General features: G+C 32.7%; 2 protein-coding genes across 12 annotated transcripts; one reads left to right on the forward strand and one right to left on the reverse strand.

The window, feature by feature from the left end:
• The first annotated feature begins 7,174 nt into the window (after positions 1 to 7,174).
• LOC123219681 (proline-rich receptor-like protein kinase PERK2) lies at positions 7,175 to 7,561 on the forward strand. The gene has a single exon (XM_044641694.1). The coding sequence runs from the start codon at positions 7,175 to 7,177 to the stop codon at positions 7,559 to 7,561; it is 387 nt and encodes a 128-aa protein (XP_044497629.1).
• Positions 7,562 to 8,861: 1,300 nt separating this feature from the next.
• LOC123222140 (GPI ethanolamine phosphate transferase 2) lies at positions 8,862 to 16,447 on the reverse strand. 11 transcript variants are annotated; one of them, XM_044644971.1, is made up of 18 exons: positions 16,171 to 16,447; positions 15,994 to 16,087; positions 15,860 to 15,904; positions 15,248 to 15,415; positions 15,086 to 15,170; positions 14,856 to 14,962; positions 14,322 to 14,402; positions 14,078 to 14,130; positions 13,883 to 13,985; positions 13,542 to 13,685; positions 12,803 to 12,899; positions 11,565 to 11,790; positions 11,367 to 11,451; positions 10,677 to 11,189; positions 10,185 to 10,568; positions 9,916 to 10,008; positions 9,531 to 9,808; positions 8,862 to 9,196 (listed from the first exon to the last, which is right to left on the reverse strand). In XM_044644971.1, the coding sequence occupies exons 1-18, from the start codon at positions 16,305 to 16,307 to the stop codon at positions 9,061 to 9,063; spliced, it is 2,829 nt and encodes a 942-aa protein (XP_044500906.1). In that variant the 5' UTR covers positions 16,308 to 16,447; the 3' UTR covers positions 8,862 to 9,060. The 11 variants fall into 11 exon arrangements, with proteins under 11 accessions (XP_044500906.1, XP_044500905.1, XP_044500909.1 ...); XM_044644970.1 differs by having other exon boundaries at positions 10,185 to 11,189; positions 16,171 to 16,446; XM_044644974.1 differs by lacking the exon at positions 16,171 to 16,447 and having other exon boundaries at positions 10,185 to 11,189; positions 15,248 to 15,393; positions 15,994 to 16,088.
• Positions 16,448 to 16,663: the final 216 nt, after the last annotated feature.

Consider the following 16,663-nt stretch of genomic DNA (forward strand, 5'->3'; position numbering starts at 1 on the left):
AAACTTCTACATAAATTTAAGATGATATTAAGAAATTATTTTAAACACATATCAAAAACCTAAATTATCCTTGAAGGATATTTTGTACCCATCAAAAACTTATATAGAGCAATTAATTAAGTTGTTTTACCCTTCAAAATGCACAAATTCAAAGCTATGGAAAAAAAAAGGTTAACAGTTTGCTTATTTTAGGAATAGCAGCATCTTAGACAATGGCACTAGGAATTGGTGCAATGTAAATACTGTAAAGGTCTCTCTTATAGTGTTTACATTACACTCATTCATGGTCAATCAAGTCTACAAAGTAAAGTCGTCTTAATTGTTTACACACTTTTTCTCTATAGAACATATTAAGTTTTTTCATTATCTTTTAATGAAAAATAATAATTGATAAAATTAAAAAAACAAAATAGAAACTATGTTGTTTATAGACATTAAAGAATTGGTGGAAGTAACAGGTATAACCAAAAAAAAACGAATGACACTATTTGAAGGCCAAGTGCATGAGTTTATCAATTCTAGCTAAGGCTACTAGGCTGGTCAATAGCCATTGAGCTTGTTCGGCGGAAGTAGAATGACTTTTGCAATTGCAACAATTGTTCTGCAACATTTTTTAAAATTTTTCTTTTTTTTTTTTTTGCTACAGTAATTGGTCGGGTCGAGATGGCTTGTGGCATAATCCACTACAGTAACAAGTCATGCTAAAAAAAGGAGATATAGATCGTGCCTTAGGTTAGCCTAACCCCTTTGACGCCTCTAGTTTTTGTCATAAAGAGAAGATGTTATTCATCATATGCATATACAAATAGATGTGCACCCACAAAAAGGTGTTAGGACAAGTTCATACATATTGTGAACCACAATAGCCTATGAGACTCATATGGCCATGTTGTCAAATTTGTCTCAACCTAATCCAATCAACACAAAGATAAGATGTTTTATAAAAAGCATGTTTTTGAAAAATTATTTCAGCAAAGATTTTTAAAAGACATTTGTACACACATTGTATCTCATGTCATCCAAGTTTGGATCCTTTGATGTACCTGTGATACCCTTAGGCAAATCCCACATCGACAAAGCACGGGAGAGATGTTGGGTCTGTCAGTATTCTGTCTATGTATCTCACATTAATTAGTGGTGGGAGAATTTGACTGGTTAAATAGTCTGTGAGTTCCTTAAATTATTAAAACGCGTTTTGGGTTGCAAAGCTCAGAAGCAAAAGCATGATGAATTGTATGTCCAAAGTGGATAATATCTTGACAGTGGGTCAGGTTATTGGACCAGGGATGTTACAATACCCCATATGAAGATATTAATAAGATTAGGAATCCAAGATTAGATGTGCAGAGAAACCAAGAGAAAAAATGTAAGGTTTAGATACTCTTACTTAAAGAGTGATTATCACTCACTCATTTCCCTTTTACATTATGTAGGTAATAGTTGATGTTGACAACTGCAGAAAGGCATGTCAACTAAGGCCAAGCATGAAGGGGACATGAGTAGATATTATGTTACAATGTTTTGTCTAGTAATGTAATATTTGTTGTATGACATGTTTTGGTTAAATTATGTTTGGGAGTTATTATTTTGTACTACACATGTTGGATGATGTTTATTTGGAGAAATATTTTGAATGTTTTCCACTATTTTGATAATATGAGATTGTTTACAGTAATTTAAATGTTTAATTCTACAAGTATTATATTTAAGTGTTTAATCATACATATGTAGTCAAGTGTTTACATGAATGAAGACTCTCATATTAAAGTAACTCACCATCTCACAGGTTGGTGATGATATTGCTCTTATCTACAAGAAGACCTTTATAAGATGTATGAAGATCTAATGGAATGAGAATGAAAGAAAACATTTTGCAATGTGAGTAGTTTAGGTCATTCTCCCTTCTTTTTTTATAATCAAAACAAATTAGCAAAAGAGGGCACATCCTAGTCATTCAAACTTCCCGTCAAACACTTGTCAGCCATCCCAAGATGGAAATTATGCACAAAAATCATATTCCATAGGAAAATGGAATGAATTATGGATACATGGCTCAAAACATATAGAGTCATTATGATGCCAACAAGCATGTTTTAATTAAAATATATATATATGATAAATCTCAATGTGGCAACATCCCATGTAAGGTAGATAATTCTTGACGTTCTTTAAGTCCTTGAACCAAGGGTAAGGGTGGATTCGAGTCAAGTTGAGCTCTAGCTTAGGCTTGCTGAACTTGTCTCAAATTTGATTCAACTCAAGGAAGTTGAGCTCGAGCCTAAGCTCAAACTCGATAAATTTTAATAGAGTCAAGCTCAAGCTAAAGCTCGATATGATGAGTCATGCTTAGACCTGGCCACGATTCATGAACCGATGATTTCGGTTTGAAACCACCAGTTCACGATTTGAAAGAATAAGGATCTTGTACTAAAACCGTAATAAGACAGTTTGTAACCGATTCAGAATCGACGGTTCTGGTTCATGACCCCGGTTTGGAACCGATGGTTTCGATTCGAAACTGACATTGAACCGTCAATTCTAATACATGATCTTGATTTAATTTTTAAATTATTAATTACAATAATTGAAAATTAAAAGAAAGACTTGGACTTAATTTTTCAATTAAGCTTCCTACGTATCTTTTGAGGTTTAGAAGAATCAAAGCCTACGCAGTTATCTTACCTTTGCATATCTAATAGTTGGCAGTACCCCCTTACCTTATCATTCACCTCTACTATCTTAAGTATTATTTCCCGTCATCGAACTATCCGTAGTTAAATCAAGCAATTCTTCATTGAAGTCCACTTTTATTTCTTGTTAGCGTAATTCGGCTCTTGTCCAATCGTCCATGCATACTTGGGCTTCAATAGATTCAGGAGCCAAACTTGATCGCCTCTCATCCAATATATTACTCCTCTAACTAAAAGCTTGTTCTACTGCAACAGTTGATACTGGTGCTACCAGAACTTGTTTAGTAATAGTTACTAATATTGGAAAAGTTGATACATGTCAACTCTACCATTCTAGAACTGGAAAGTCTTTACCTATATTGTTGTCACCAAACTCAAAAATAGTAGTTAAATAAATATCAAGCTCCAAGGTGGAGCGTAATGTTCCTTTTGGTCTTTTGCCCCTTTGCATCATAATACGATCACCATAACTCATATTTTGGGTTGATGATGGAGCAATAGGTGGTAGAGAGGAAGAAAAACCACCTTGGTTATCATAAATTAATGAATATTCAGCATAAATTTCTTTAATTAAATTCATAATGTTAATTATAGTTAATGGAATATTAACTTCATCTAATTGTAAACATTCATAATATAATGTCAAATAATCTGTGACACCATCTAATTCAAATCTAGGATTAAAAAAACATGCAACAAGAAAAAGTTCTGGAATTGTTTTATAGTAACTTAACCATTTTGTTTTTATTAAAAAAATAGCTTCTTGTAGAATAATATCTTGTTCGGTTTCTTGTAAAACCCCAATAATATTAACAGCTTCATTTAAAAACAAATGAGAAGTGGGATAATAAACCCCATTTAAAGTATATGTTGCATTTTTAAAATTTCTTAATACATTTAAAATTGTTTTACAAATATCCCAATGTTGGGGATATAATATAACTTGCGGCACATGTTGTGAAATAAATGAGCATAATAAATCTCTATAATCAAAAGACTCGTTGAGCAATTCATATGTTGAATTCCAACGAGTCAGCACGTCTTTAGAAAATCTTTTTGGTCTTCTATTATGTTGTTTACAAAATTTGTCATATTCTTTCATAGTTTAGAGATGTGTCAATAAAAATGAAATTGCTATTTTTATTGGACTAATATAATTATTAAGACAATGTAAATCATCCTATACACATAAATTTAATACATGACATGCACATCTAATATGAAAAAATCTATCACCTAAATTAGGTTTGCAAATATTAATTAAATCATTTATTGAGACAGTATTTGAACGTGCATCATCAAATGAAATTGAAAAAATTTTATAAAGTAATTTATATTCTTCTAATATTCCTTTAACTATTCTATAAATATTATCGGTCGTATGTCGTTCATCAAACACCCTAAATGCTAAAATTCTTTTTTGTAATAAAAAATTGTCATCTATCCAATGACAAGTTATACCCATATAAAAGTGAACTTATCAATGGTCACTCCAAATATCTCTACATATAGATACACGCCCATCAAAATTTGTAAAAAATTGAATTAATTCTTTTTTTGTTTTTTATATAAACTAAATAATGTTCTTTTTAATGTGTTTCTTTGAATAGTTTTATGTGCAGAATTTAATGCAGTTTTATAATAATTATTAAAACCTAAATTTTCACCAAAACTAAATGTTAAATGATCTATTGCTACCATTTTTGTAAATTTTTCTTTACTTTTATTATCACTATACATAAATAAATATTTGTGTGTAAAACCATACCCAGTTATTTGTGTTTGACCTCGACTTTGCCCCATTTTTTCCAGATGCTTTGACTCCAAGTGCCTTTTGAACGTTTCGTATCCACCTTCTTGTTTGAATTTATAAATTTGCCTATAATAATTGCAAACAACATCGAAATTACCATCTTCCGTTTGTATTTTCTTGAAATGAATCTTGAAAATATCGGATGTAGGAATTTTTTTATAGTGTTATTCCATCTCCATCTGTTGTTGAAGTTATTGTTGTTGCTCCACCTCTATATATTAGCTTTCACTTTCTTGTGTTAAAAAATCATTTATAAATTGATTTTCATTCACATTTGATATATGTGAATATTGACTACATCTCCTATTACCAGAAGAATTTCCACTACTTGTCATTTTTTGATAATAAATAAAATTAATTATATAAATTAATTATATGATTAATTATGAAAGATAATAAAAAAATAAAATTAATCATAGAAATAAATTCTATAATTAATTATGAATTGTATAATAAAAATAGAAATTGGAATTAATAAAAAATTAAGAAAGAATTTAATTAAATTTAAGAGAATTTGATTGAATTGAAAGATTGAGAGAGTATTAAGAGTTGAAAGAATAAGAATGAGAATGAGAGTTTAAAGGATTGAGTGAGAGAGTGGAGAGATTAAAATTTGAGAGATTGAAATAAAATAGGGTATATATATAGGAAAAAAACATTTTGAAAAAAATTAAAAAATAGGGGGGTGAAATGTGATTTTAAAAATTGCAAGGGACCGTGCTCTGAAAATTGTAGGGGACCGTTGGTCCCCTGAAATTTTCTTTTCAAAGCCAACTGTTCCCCGCACAGGGAACCGTTGGCTTTTTAATAAATTTAAAAAAAATTCAAATTTTTTCGATTCAGCACAATAAACCACCGGTTTACATATCGGTTCATAAATCGAGTGTGAATCGACGGTTTCACGGTTCAAAATTAGGTAAACTGAAACCGATCCGCTAAAATCTGGTTTCAGTCCTATTCCGGGTTTGCCAGTTCCGGTTTCGATTTTATCTGGGCCGATTTCGGTTCGGTTCATAGGCCAAACTGGCCTGTGGCCAGATCTAGTCATGTTAAATCTCAACTTTGTACTATAATATTTTTTAGATTTAATTATTATTTTTAAACTTATTAATAATTAATTTTAAAATTTATGTTTTCTCATAAATTAAAACATGTAAGGAAATTGAAGTGTGATGAGGTATGCTTATTTATAATGGGTGAGATGAATTATCAGAATACATCTCACTTGTATAAGAGATGTAGAATTGGGTTGAGAGCTCGAGCTGAAGCAATGGTAGTTCATTTTAGGCTTGATCAAGTCAAGTTATCAATCGAACTAAACTAGCTAAACCTGAATTTAACCCTAACTAGAAGTTATAGTTATACGTACAATACTTTTTAGCCCATGAATTTTTTATCCAAGACTCATCTTTTCAAGAGTCTAGGTCATCAAGACTAGCAACCAAACACTAACTAGCAGCTAGGTAACACTTTAACTCTCTTATTCAATTGTTTGTAGCTAAAACGAGTAAACTTTTTACTCGAGCAATGAGAACGCATCCAACTAACAAGGGATTTGTCCAAAACCTTCAACAGATATTCTTTTATTTTGTATTCATAACAACAACAAAAAGATATATCTATCTTTTTAACTAGGATATTTCAATCTTTGTATATATTCCCATTTAGATCAAATGAAATAGGAATCCACTATTGGAATCTTATTTGGATTAGGAATCTCCAATTATTTTAATTTGAATGTAATTTTTCGTCAATACTCTTATAGATATAAACGAATATTTGAGAGATGGGGATCATAATCATCAAGAGACAAGAAAGAAAACATTACAAATAATTCATTGCATTTATTCCTTACGTAATACATGTCAACTAATAGCTACACTGCGTTAAAAATTATGTGTCTAATTTTCTTTATTTTCTTTGATTTTTTTTTTTAAGTATTATTTTTACATGATAGTAGACATAGTATTATCTATTCATATTTTAATCGTTACTATTTTAGTCTATTTTGTATAAGATTTTAAATTATGTATATCAATTAATAATGAGAAATTACACCTATAGCACTATTTTTGAATCATCTTTTGAATCAGAATCAAAATCATTGCACTAGATTTGAAATGAAGCAATTATTTGTACTTTGGGGTTTTAAAATCGATGGCCGTTGTGTCCAACAAAAATTTATATCCCTTTGCAGGGTTTTCAATCCTAAAATAAACTCATTGTCCAAATAAATTGTCGAAGTCTATGATTGGGTAGGTGGAGGTGACATGTGAAATTGAACAACAGAAGAAAAAGTTTTAATTTGGATGGACTTTTGAGGACTCAAGAAACCGTGTCAATTCGCATTTAGTAGTTTGCAGCCAAAATTCCTAGTTTTGATTAGAAGGGATTGGTGAGAAACATCTGCACTTGTCAATTTGTAACTGTCTAAGGTTAGTAAGCTGCACAATTGCTTCAAAGATTGAGTTCAACAAGAAATTAGCCTCATCTAGGTGAGAAGTTTAACTAATCAATATACATTCTCCAGATTTCCCCATCTACATCTCATCAAACTCCGTCAACCCTTCAACGTTTTTACTCTATAAAAACGTCTATTAGAGTTGTTTCTCCCACAGAAAACACAAATAACAAACTCTTCTGTTCTTCATATTCACGAGCTTACTTAATTATGGCTGCTTTTAAGCATTTCTTCTTGTTATCTTTGCTTGTAGCACTATTGTCAAGTTTTGATATGAGTCTTGCATCTCGCCATCTTTTGGACAATCCAGCGGCACCACCTCCATTATTGCCGACAATTCCACCACTGCCGAAGGCCACATTGCCGCCATTGCCATCAATTCCAACATTACCTAAAGCTACACTTCCACCTCTGCCTTCAACTCCATTGCCAACTCTCCCAACTCAGCCAACTCCTCCAAAACCAACGTTGCCTCCTTTGCCAAATCCAACTGTCCCAAAACTGATTCTCCCTCCATTGCCAAATCCAACTCCTCTTCCCACCATTCCCACTACAATCCCGTCAATTCCTTTCTTCTCTCCACCACCATCAAATTAAACTACTGGCTATTCTTTAACATGCCATAATTCAATTAGTCATTGGTACTTTGTATCATTATACATCATTCTCATTGAGTGTGTTTGCACTATTATTCGTTATTATTATTTCTGAATGTTATATGTCATCGACTTTGTGTAGTAGTGGCTTGTATTTTGTTTGAATGATGAATAAATATATTCAGATTTTTGGTTGTTCTAGTCATATAGACACTTTTTCTTTCTTTCTTGATTTAGTCAAACTATAACTTAATTTAATGGTATAGTAATTATACGAAAGGTGAAACATAAAAACACTATAAGTTACATTTGTGGTTAAATTTAATCTTGCAGATATGCAAAGACATTCTTCTCTAATTCCAACCACACAAACGAGGGATTATAATGAAATCTAACACAAATTAAAGGCATTATAAAACATTCAAAATATTTCAATTTTATGAATTATCATCTCTCAAACATGAATCCACATCTAAGGATCTTAAATGAACATTAAAAAGACGTTTGCTTATCTTTAATTATCTTAGTAATCTGTTTTTTATTATCCGTATTATCTTATTTTAATAAAACTGTATACATAATTTTATACACAAATAATAGTATGTTTTTATGTGATTGAGTATTGTTTTTATTTTTAATTTAAAACTATATAATCATATAATAAATATATTATTATTTGTGTTCAAAGCTATACACATTATTTGTGCATATAGCACTACTCATCTTATTTAGTTTGTAGGTAATAAAATATTCTGATAATTTTTTATTACTAATGGTAATATAACAGATAATATAAATAATACTCTGATTATTTCATTCATCCTTAAGTATTAAAATATTACGAAAATTTTGTTACAGTTATATCTTTATTTATTAATTTTTTTAGATTAAAACACTCACTTTTAATTATTATAATAAATAACGTAAAAATAATTAAATAATTATACTCAAAGTCATTTAAATATATTTAATAAATAAATTTTAAATAAAATAATATATTAATATTCATTTATTTTTTCCAACGAAACACTAATTACTTACACTTGCTTATACCCATCATAATAATTTATACCCAATATTTTTAAAATAATCTATCTACATGATAAATTTTATTTTTGACAATCGTTAACCACCTCTACCAAACACACCATAAGTTGTTTTTCCCCGAACTGATTCAATGAACTTGATAATAGGTCTCTTACGGGGAATGCAACATATTCTTGCCATACGAGTTCTGAGACTGCCATCTGGGAAATTTTGCGGATTAAATCTATACATTGCAATGAAATTTTTAATCAATGTTGAAAATGATCACTGCAAATCAAGTGTAATTAATGAATATAATATATTTCAATTACAATTAAATGTTTCAATTTTATGGCATATCGCCAGCGACAATAATATCATAAATAGAAGAAAAAGGAAAATAGTTGAAAGAATCAAATTTTGGTTTTTCGATACCGCACACTATCAAAACTGGGTTTCTTAGAGCTTCAAGCTCTATCTTGCATCATTAATGATAGAAACTTGGTTCCTTTTCCGCATTGTCAGCACCAAATATGTGTACATCCCAGTTGCCGCCACGACAGCGACTCCAACATAGATGCAGACAGTTGTAGCACAGACATACAAGTACCTAAAAAAGAATGGAACTATTAGTTTTACAACAATTTAACTCGATCGTAAAATTAAGATGGCATTAAAGAAATTATTTAATCACACATCAAACATCTAAATTATTACTTCCAAGGATATTCAAAAACTTTTATGAAGCAATTACTTAAAAAGTTTCTTTACCCTTCAAAATGCGCAAATTCAAAGCTATGAAAAAAAGGGTTAAAAGTTAGCTTATTTTAGCAATAGCAGCACCTTAGACCATGGCACGAAAAGTAAACCCAAAATATGTTATAAAACTAAACTTCAATGATTCATAAAGCAGCCACCAATAAATTGAGTTCAGTGAGACTTACTTTGGAGAAAAGACACTCCAAACAAACAAATGGTTCCTCATTAACAGCAAGACAGTGGTGTAAGCAGTCAATAGAATCGAGTTTATGCCCAGTGGAACCAAACAAGGAAAACCAAGCATTGTCTTGAGAAGATGTTCAGAACCTACATTCTGGGGTACAACAAGATAGCTCTTCACAGATATGTAGACTACCATGCTAAGAAGAGCTAACATGGGGGAAGCATAGGTAATACTGAACATTAAAATGCCAGAAAGAAGTGTTGAATGACTTGAGATTCCCTGAGAAGGTCAATAACTATATTAAGCTACATAAATAACAATGTCAGTAAGACACAAACTATTGGAGGAAAAAGAAAAATATATATGCCCAGAAGAAGAGTATATACAATAAAAGCTCCAGCAACATCAATGGTAGCTAGAGTGTTGCTGTTCCCCAAAGCAAAATGGCCAGCCATTCCCAAAAAGCACAGGGCAGAAACCTAAGAAAATGAAACAAATTGCAGAGTATTAGTATTTGAAATACAATAGAGTAGATAAAATGAGATGATAATTTTGAAACATAATACACACTAACCTATTCTCACCCAACACAGATTCAGATAACAAATATTCCAAAGTAAAATATGTTTAGAAATAAAAAGATGTAGTTGCCTACCTCTACCCATTCCTCAAGATGCAGTCCACCATATGAAGAATATAGCATGGTGGTTATGATTTGGACAAGAAGCAACAGGATAGGCATTGAATTTATTGGTTGTTGGAGCATCAGCTGCAGAAAACACCAGCATACGATGTAGGACCACCCAATCACATATAAAGAATCTCTCATTTCCATCAGTGGAGACATCTTTTTTACATCCTTGGGAACCAAAGTTGATAAGTAGATATTATGACTTGAGCCCATGTAAGACAGGTGAAGAGGAATAAGCCAGGGTATAACTATAACGGTACCAACAGTGGCACTTCCTAGAATGGCATAGATAATTTGTGCCAATAAGGTGGAAACATCACTAGATGGTGCAAATGTGTTGTCCTGATACTTCATGACATATTGCAAAACCAACAATCCCACAATAGAGAAGTTAATTCCAACCATTTGAACTATCATTTTCTTTGATCCAAAAAAAGAAAGAGCATATAAGCTTACAAAGATCACCATAACACCGGAGACAAGCTGAACTGCTTTTACAACATCATTCCCACCTTGTTCAAGCCACTTAGAAATGTCAGGAAGATAAGTCCAGTTCACACCACCTTGATGCCAGCCTCTCAATATTCTTCCAGAGATAAGAAGCACAAATACAAAAGACATTTGAACTTTCAAATTTATGCTTTGCCCCTTGAACAACCTACTGTCTGCTAGGAGAAACTGTGCTGTTTTACGAAGCAATAACAGATACAATGTTGATGTCATAAAATGCCAAATATAATGCTCTTCTTCCACCATAGAACTTGATGTCATACTTATGGCAAGGATGAAGATCACACCCAAAACAAAGGTCTCTTCCAAATGCCAAAATTGTGAATGGCTGTCTAAATTAGAAAGGTGCTGCTTCTTTTCTTGCTTAACTTCTCTACACATATGAAGTATAAGACTCAAAAATATCAGACATGATAGCAGCATTGCTGCAACTCCAGAAGCAAGTACATTAACAGATTTCTGCAGAATAATAGAAATATTAATCAGAGGAAATACAAAGAAGATATGATTAACCAGACAAAATAAAACCAATTTCTAGCTGACACCCTCAAAGAAGACGCAACTCATATATAGTTCACCTCTTCATACAAATAGGAGTCTTAGTCAGCTCAGAACTAATAAAAAGAAAGTACATACATCAGTTGCTCTGCCTGATAACCACTCACTTGCAGTTTTCAAAAACTTGTGGTATGCCGCAACAGTGCTTCTGTAGGCTTCCCCTCTATCAGATATTTACAGAGATTGCAAAGATAAGAGCAAAGACTATCAGCAAGGTTTGGAAGAACTCTATTTCGTGATTACTACAATAATTGGGATCATGTATCAATCACTCACTCTGAAACTTGCTCAGACTTCCAGGAATTGTGAAGAACAGCGGCATTCATATACAAGCAGCAAAGCATCTTCTTGCTACTACCATTGCACTCAACGGTTCCAGATGTTTTACTATCATTAAGACCATTGCATGGTATATTTCCACATGATAAACCTAATGACTGTGCCTGAAGCAATCTGAGTAACTGCCAGGAATTTAACTCCAGTGCCCTCAGCCGATGATCATCTGAATTCATCAAGAACAAGAACATTATAAAAATTCAGAGGACTTTACTTAGTTTGCAAGCATAAAAAGATTAAACTTGATCTGCAAAAGAATGATTTTTTTCACAATTTCAAAAACAGGAACGAAAATTGATCTCAAGGATAGTAAATTCAAATTCCTACAGCACTCCCAATGCCATTCCACCCAAAATCATATGCTATAAACAGACAATAGGGGCTCCCAAGCTCAAGTATCCAAAAAGTCTCCATTTTTATTTAAAATTCTGATGCAACAACATGTGCAACATGATTTCTTTTAGGCATTGTCACTTAAATTTCCTGAGGATGTCTTGTAAAACGTTTACCACAAACTCCTGCATATATCAGAAATGAATACATTCTCATGTCACTCCTCTCTCATCACCATCTCAAGAAAATAATTTCTCAGGCAGCCCTCAAAAGGACCACTTCACTACATCCATCCTTCCTCACTGCAATGAAGTTACATGACATAAAAATGCCATCCTTTTGTCTTCAAGATTTTCCTCCACCTTCCCCCTTGTATCTCTCTCTTCACTCTCTATTCCTCACCTCCACTAGTGTCAGTATTTATCCATCGAATTTATCTGATTAAAGACCTCTTCACACAAACACCCTTCTGTCACAGAATGAAGTTTCATAAAAAAGGGAAATTTTATTGAATTATTTGATAAAAATCAAATCCCTTTGTCTCCCTCCCATAGTGTCAATAATTGTCCCTCAGAAGATGACATCTAACATATTAGAACAATGAATACAGATATCCTGCATTTGGCGATCTATGTTTCTCACATTCACATTTATGAGAGAGAGAGAGAAGAGGAAAATTAGTGTTTGGCGATCAAATTTGTGACCGGAAATTTATTCACCAATTAAATTAAAAGGATGACACTTAAAAAAAAAAATTTAATTTTCTCTTCCTTTTATATATATAATTTTTGCTTTTCTGTTTGCTGGCGTTTTCAGAACAAACCAGAGGAGAGAGGATGTTAAACCTTTCAATGAATCAAAAGTTTCTGAAATCAGGACACCAATATTGTTTTTAGGAATTGGCACACCAAAAAGAAGAGCTAATGTTGGTGCAATGTCGACCTGGAGCACAAGAATCAAAGGTGTTATTGTAAGAGATTACCAACTCACAGTCTATTTGAGTGATATGCCGAAATTTGTTTAGCTGCATTAAATAGACCAAAGATAAAGAAATTAGAAAGTGATTCGATTTGGGATTTGCCCAGTTATAATATTGTCTTGGTTTATTTATATGCATTCTGTTTTTGATGGTTGAGTGTATAAGTCATGACTCTATCATTTAATATAAGGGATATAAAAGTGAAGCTTCTCTGAAGAGCAGCAGAAGAATGGGAGAAACTTCCAATGATAGCAAAAACACTTGGAAAAATAATTCACAGACTAAGTGCAGAGAGTGCAGAGGAGAAGCACACAAAAATGAAACTATTCACGCCATAAAGTTGCTAAAAGTGCACAAGAAAAATGAAGGGCCTTATGGTGAAACAAGATACAGTTGAAAACCCGATAGGTTAACTTAACTGATAGATCCTGTGCTAATAAATACTTTTTCAAAGACAAACAAATGTAATATGCTCAAGCATAGCTCACTACATACTTCAGATATCAAAAAAAATTTTAGGTACATTACGAGGAAAAGAAAAAGAAAGTTTGACATTTCAGTTATTTATGGCAATATACAGCTGCCAAGTTTTATAGTTTGATTACCTGGTGAGCTGTGTTGCGGGTAGCTGACGCATAATCAGACACGTGATTTCTCAGGCCAATAAATAGAGCTAAGGAATCAGTTTCTTCAGATGAAGACCCCCCATGATTACCACTCTCTGTCATGCCATGATCACTCACTACCAACTATATGACAGAATAGATACATCAGTAAATTTTAATTCACAAAAAGACCTAACAATCATAATAAATAGTGAGTACACCTTTAGGATTTAAAAATGAGTACTATTCCCAGAGCAGAAGAGTTCCAGTATTCAGAAACCATACATCACTTAGTCTCCACAGTTCAAAAAGACTATTAAAAAAAATAAAAAAGCACTAACCAAAAGCATATTTCCCTGATCACTTTCTTGCATCTGAATAATACTTGTGTGAATAATCTTCACTATTTGATCCATCTCCAAAAGTTTTGGGGCCATCAAGACACTAAGTTGAACAGACATCAAGATGCAGCTCAAGACAGCAAATTGAAAGTGGAAAATTATAATTATTTCAGTTGCAATTGGATGAGGTAATACCTGTTGCGACCACCAATATGTCCAACATGATCCAATCCTAGATAATGAAGAATCTGGAAATGAGGTTCCAGAATATGTTATAGCAGTACACAAAAGAGCCTTCTTAAAGAGGATAATGCCCCTCCCAAATATAAATGAACAATAATAATCAAAATCATAAACCAGACAAAGAAATCATGCTAAACCTTAACTAAGATAAAAAGTCAATGCAGTATATTTTGGTCAACAAGAAAGAAGGACAAACCAAAAGATTCCAGTCATCTCTGCTAAGTTCATCCCCCAGATGTCGAGAAACATTTTGATCAACTTGTACAGTATCTTTCACCTGCAGAAAAGAAGAAACTTTTGTGGATGGTTGAGACAGCAAATAAACTGACCAACAGAAATTTAAAAAAATCCAATATATCCAACTTTAAGAAACATTGACAACTAATCACACAGTAAAAAACAAATATTACTTCAACATTCACCAAGCATAAATGCTCTGATAGGGTAAAGGACATGACAACCACAGTAAAACAACTAAGCCCACACAGTTAGTAAGTTTAGAAATCCCAGAGCTTTTAGAAGGTTGAACATATTTATTAGAATATGTAACATCTAATTTCAATCATCATAACCAAGATTTCACCATACCAGCTGCAGTGAAGAGATCTAGAAGAATGCCAGCAGTCTAATGTGGGTAAAATGCACATGAAGTTCAGGTGAAAAATGAATGAAACGACAAACTCAAACTAGTTAAAAGAACTTTCATCCGATGCAATAAAGTTCAACATACAAAAAAGCTGCCAACTCCATCTTGCCTAGTAAATAACCCTGGAAACAACTTAAGCCATGTTTCATCACCAAGCATCACCATTTTCCAGCCAATACTGAAAAACTGCCCTGCAGCACAAAAGTAATGAGTAGTGATTCATATTTCTAGCCCCCTCCTCCCTACCAAATCAAAAGAAATATATAAATTTGAAGCAGTCAATTAGAAACTCAAACACTAATGCATCAACTGACCAAGAAGATTATCATCTAATAAAGCTTGCGTATTGAAATTGAAAGCCACGTCCAAGAATCCTCCAACTGCCCCAGAAACCATAGCCTTCAATTATATATTTACAAAGGATGAGAGGTATCATAAAAACATAATTCCTTGAAAAGTTTGGAAATGAAACTCACCTTCAAACGAGGCATCGTAACAGTTGGAGGAGCAGCCTTTGCATGGTATCCAATGGCCATTCCATTTGCTAACAGTGACTGAGTATATGGCATTGCTTCCATGAAAGCCTTTCTTGGTGGCTTACCATCCTTGCCAAGAACAAACTCTGCTGGAAGACCATCAATAACCTAAACTGACAAAACTTCAAAAATAAACCCCAAAAAAAAAAAAAAATCCATCCATCTACATAAAACCAACAAATATAGATTCAACAATTGGCATTGTTGCCTACATGAATATTTACCATGTGTGCCATGAAGCAATATTCTGATAAAATCACTTAGAAAAAGGTTCCATAACTTCGTATTTTTAGCATGCTAGTTCACATTTATAAGATTAATTGAGAACTTTTAATGCTGTAACTGTTACAAGTTGACTTGCAATGTTACAATCTTAAAAGTGTAAAGTACAAAGGTTACCAAGACAAGAGGTTCCCAGTACTGGGATCAATGGGAATAGGTTATAATACCCCCCATGACATTAAATTGTTAAGAATCAGCATGAAATCGATAACTATACAACAGAATATCATTTTAGTAATAAAAACAGTAGCATTTGAATTATGAACATACCATTAAGATTAGCCGATCAAAGGATGGGGGAATTCCTGATAAATCCTACATTATAAACACATTTCCAGTTAATTTTATAAATAAAAAGAAAAAATTACCAAACGATAAATTATAAAAAGAAGACTGAGTTAGACCTGATAAAGTGATCTAAGTTGATGTGGAGGAAGAGACGTGTGAGTTTGAGTGCGATTGGAATCGCATGCTGGTGCATGATAAGACTCGGGGCCACTATTAATTAACAAATCAAACTGAATAATAGACAATTAAAAATAAATAAATTAAAGTTAATAATTAAAGAGTTGTGATAGTACCTGACGCCGGAGAGAGCTTGTTTGACGGGGAAGAAACCGAAGACGAAGAGAGAGAGACCGATTATCTGAATGACAACAGCAAATATGCTGAATACCGTTAATCTTTTGCAAGTTATGGAAGACACTAACATTTCCATGACGTTGATTCGGAGGGAAAGTGTTTTGTCTGCTCAAACTCGATGGATCTCCCAGGAAGGTGATGCACCCTGAAGAAAAGAATGTGGAGACAAAACAAGCTAGAGAAAAGGAAGAAAGTTCGTGGAGTCCACCAGTTTCCTTCACATGTTGTGTAACACCAAGACAAGCAAGGGTTTAGTGTTTGGGCCGGCCCGGGCTCTATTTTTAGCACAGCCCGAGCGGACCAAATTAAATTAAAAAAGATAAAAACAACTTTTTTTTTTTTCAATTTTTTTTTATTTTCATATATAAACCTCTCCTAGTTGGCCATAGGGGTGTTCAAAATTTTCTAATAACCGAACCGGTATTCGAACCG

This window comes from Mangifera indica, chromosome 1 (genome assembly GCF_011075055.1).
Source record: "Mangifera indica cultivar Alphonso chromosome 1, CATAS_Mindica_2.1, whole genome shotgun sequence".
NCBI lineage: Eukaryota > Viridiplantae > Streptophyta > Magnoliopsida > Sapindales > Anacardiaceae > Mangifera > Mangifera indica.

What these genes read in the sequence shown, in the direction of transcription:
- LOC123219681 (XM_044641694.1), top strand. Translation starts at nt 7,175, where the DNA reads ATGGCTGCTTTTAAGCATTTCTTCTTGTTATCTTTGCTTGTAGCACTA.
- LOC123222140 (XM_044644970.1), bottom strand. Translation starts at nt 16,307, where the DNA reads ATGGAAATGTTAGTGTCTTCCATAACTTGCAAAAGATTAACGGTATTC. An exon ending in CCCGCAACACAGCTCACCAG is followed by an intron (nt 12,900 to 13,541) that starts GTAATCAAACTA and finishes CTTGTGCTCCAG; the next exon opens with GTCGACATTGCACCAACATT. An exon ending in TGGAGTGTCTTTTCTCCAAA is followed by an intron (nt 9,197 to 9,530) that starts GTAAGTCTCACT and finishes ATTCTTTTTTAG; the next exon opens with GTACTTGTATGTCTGTGCTA.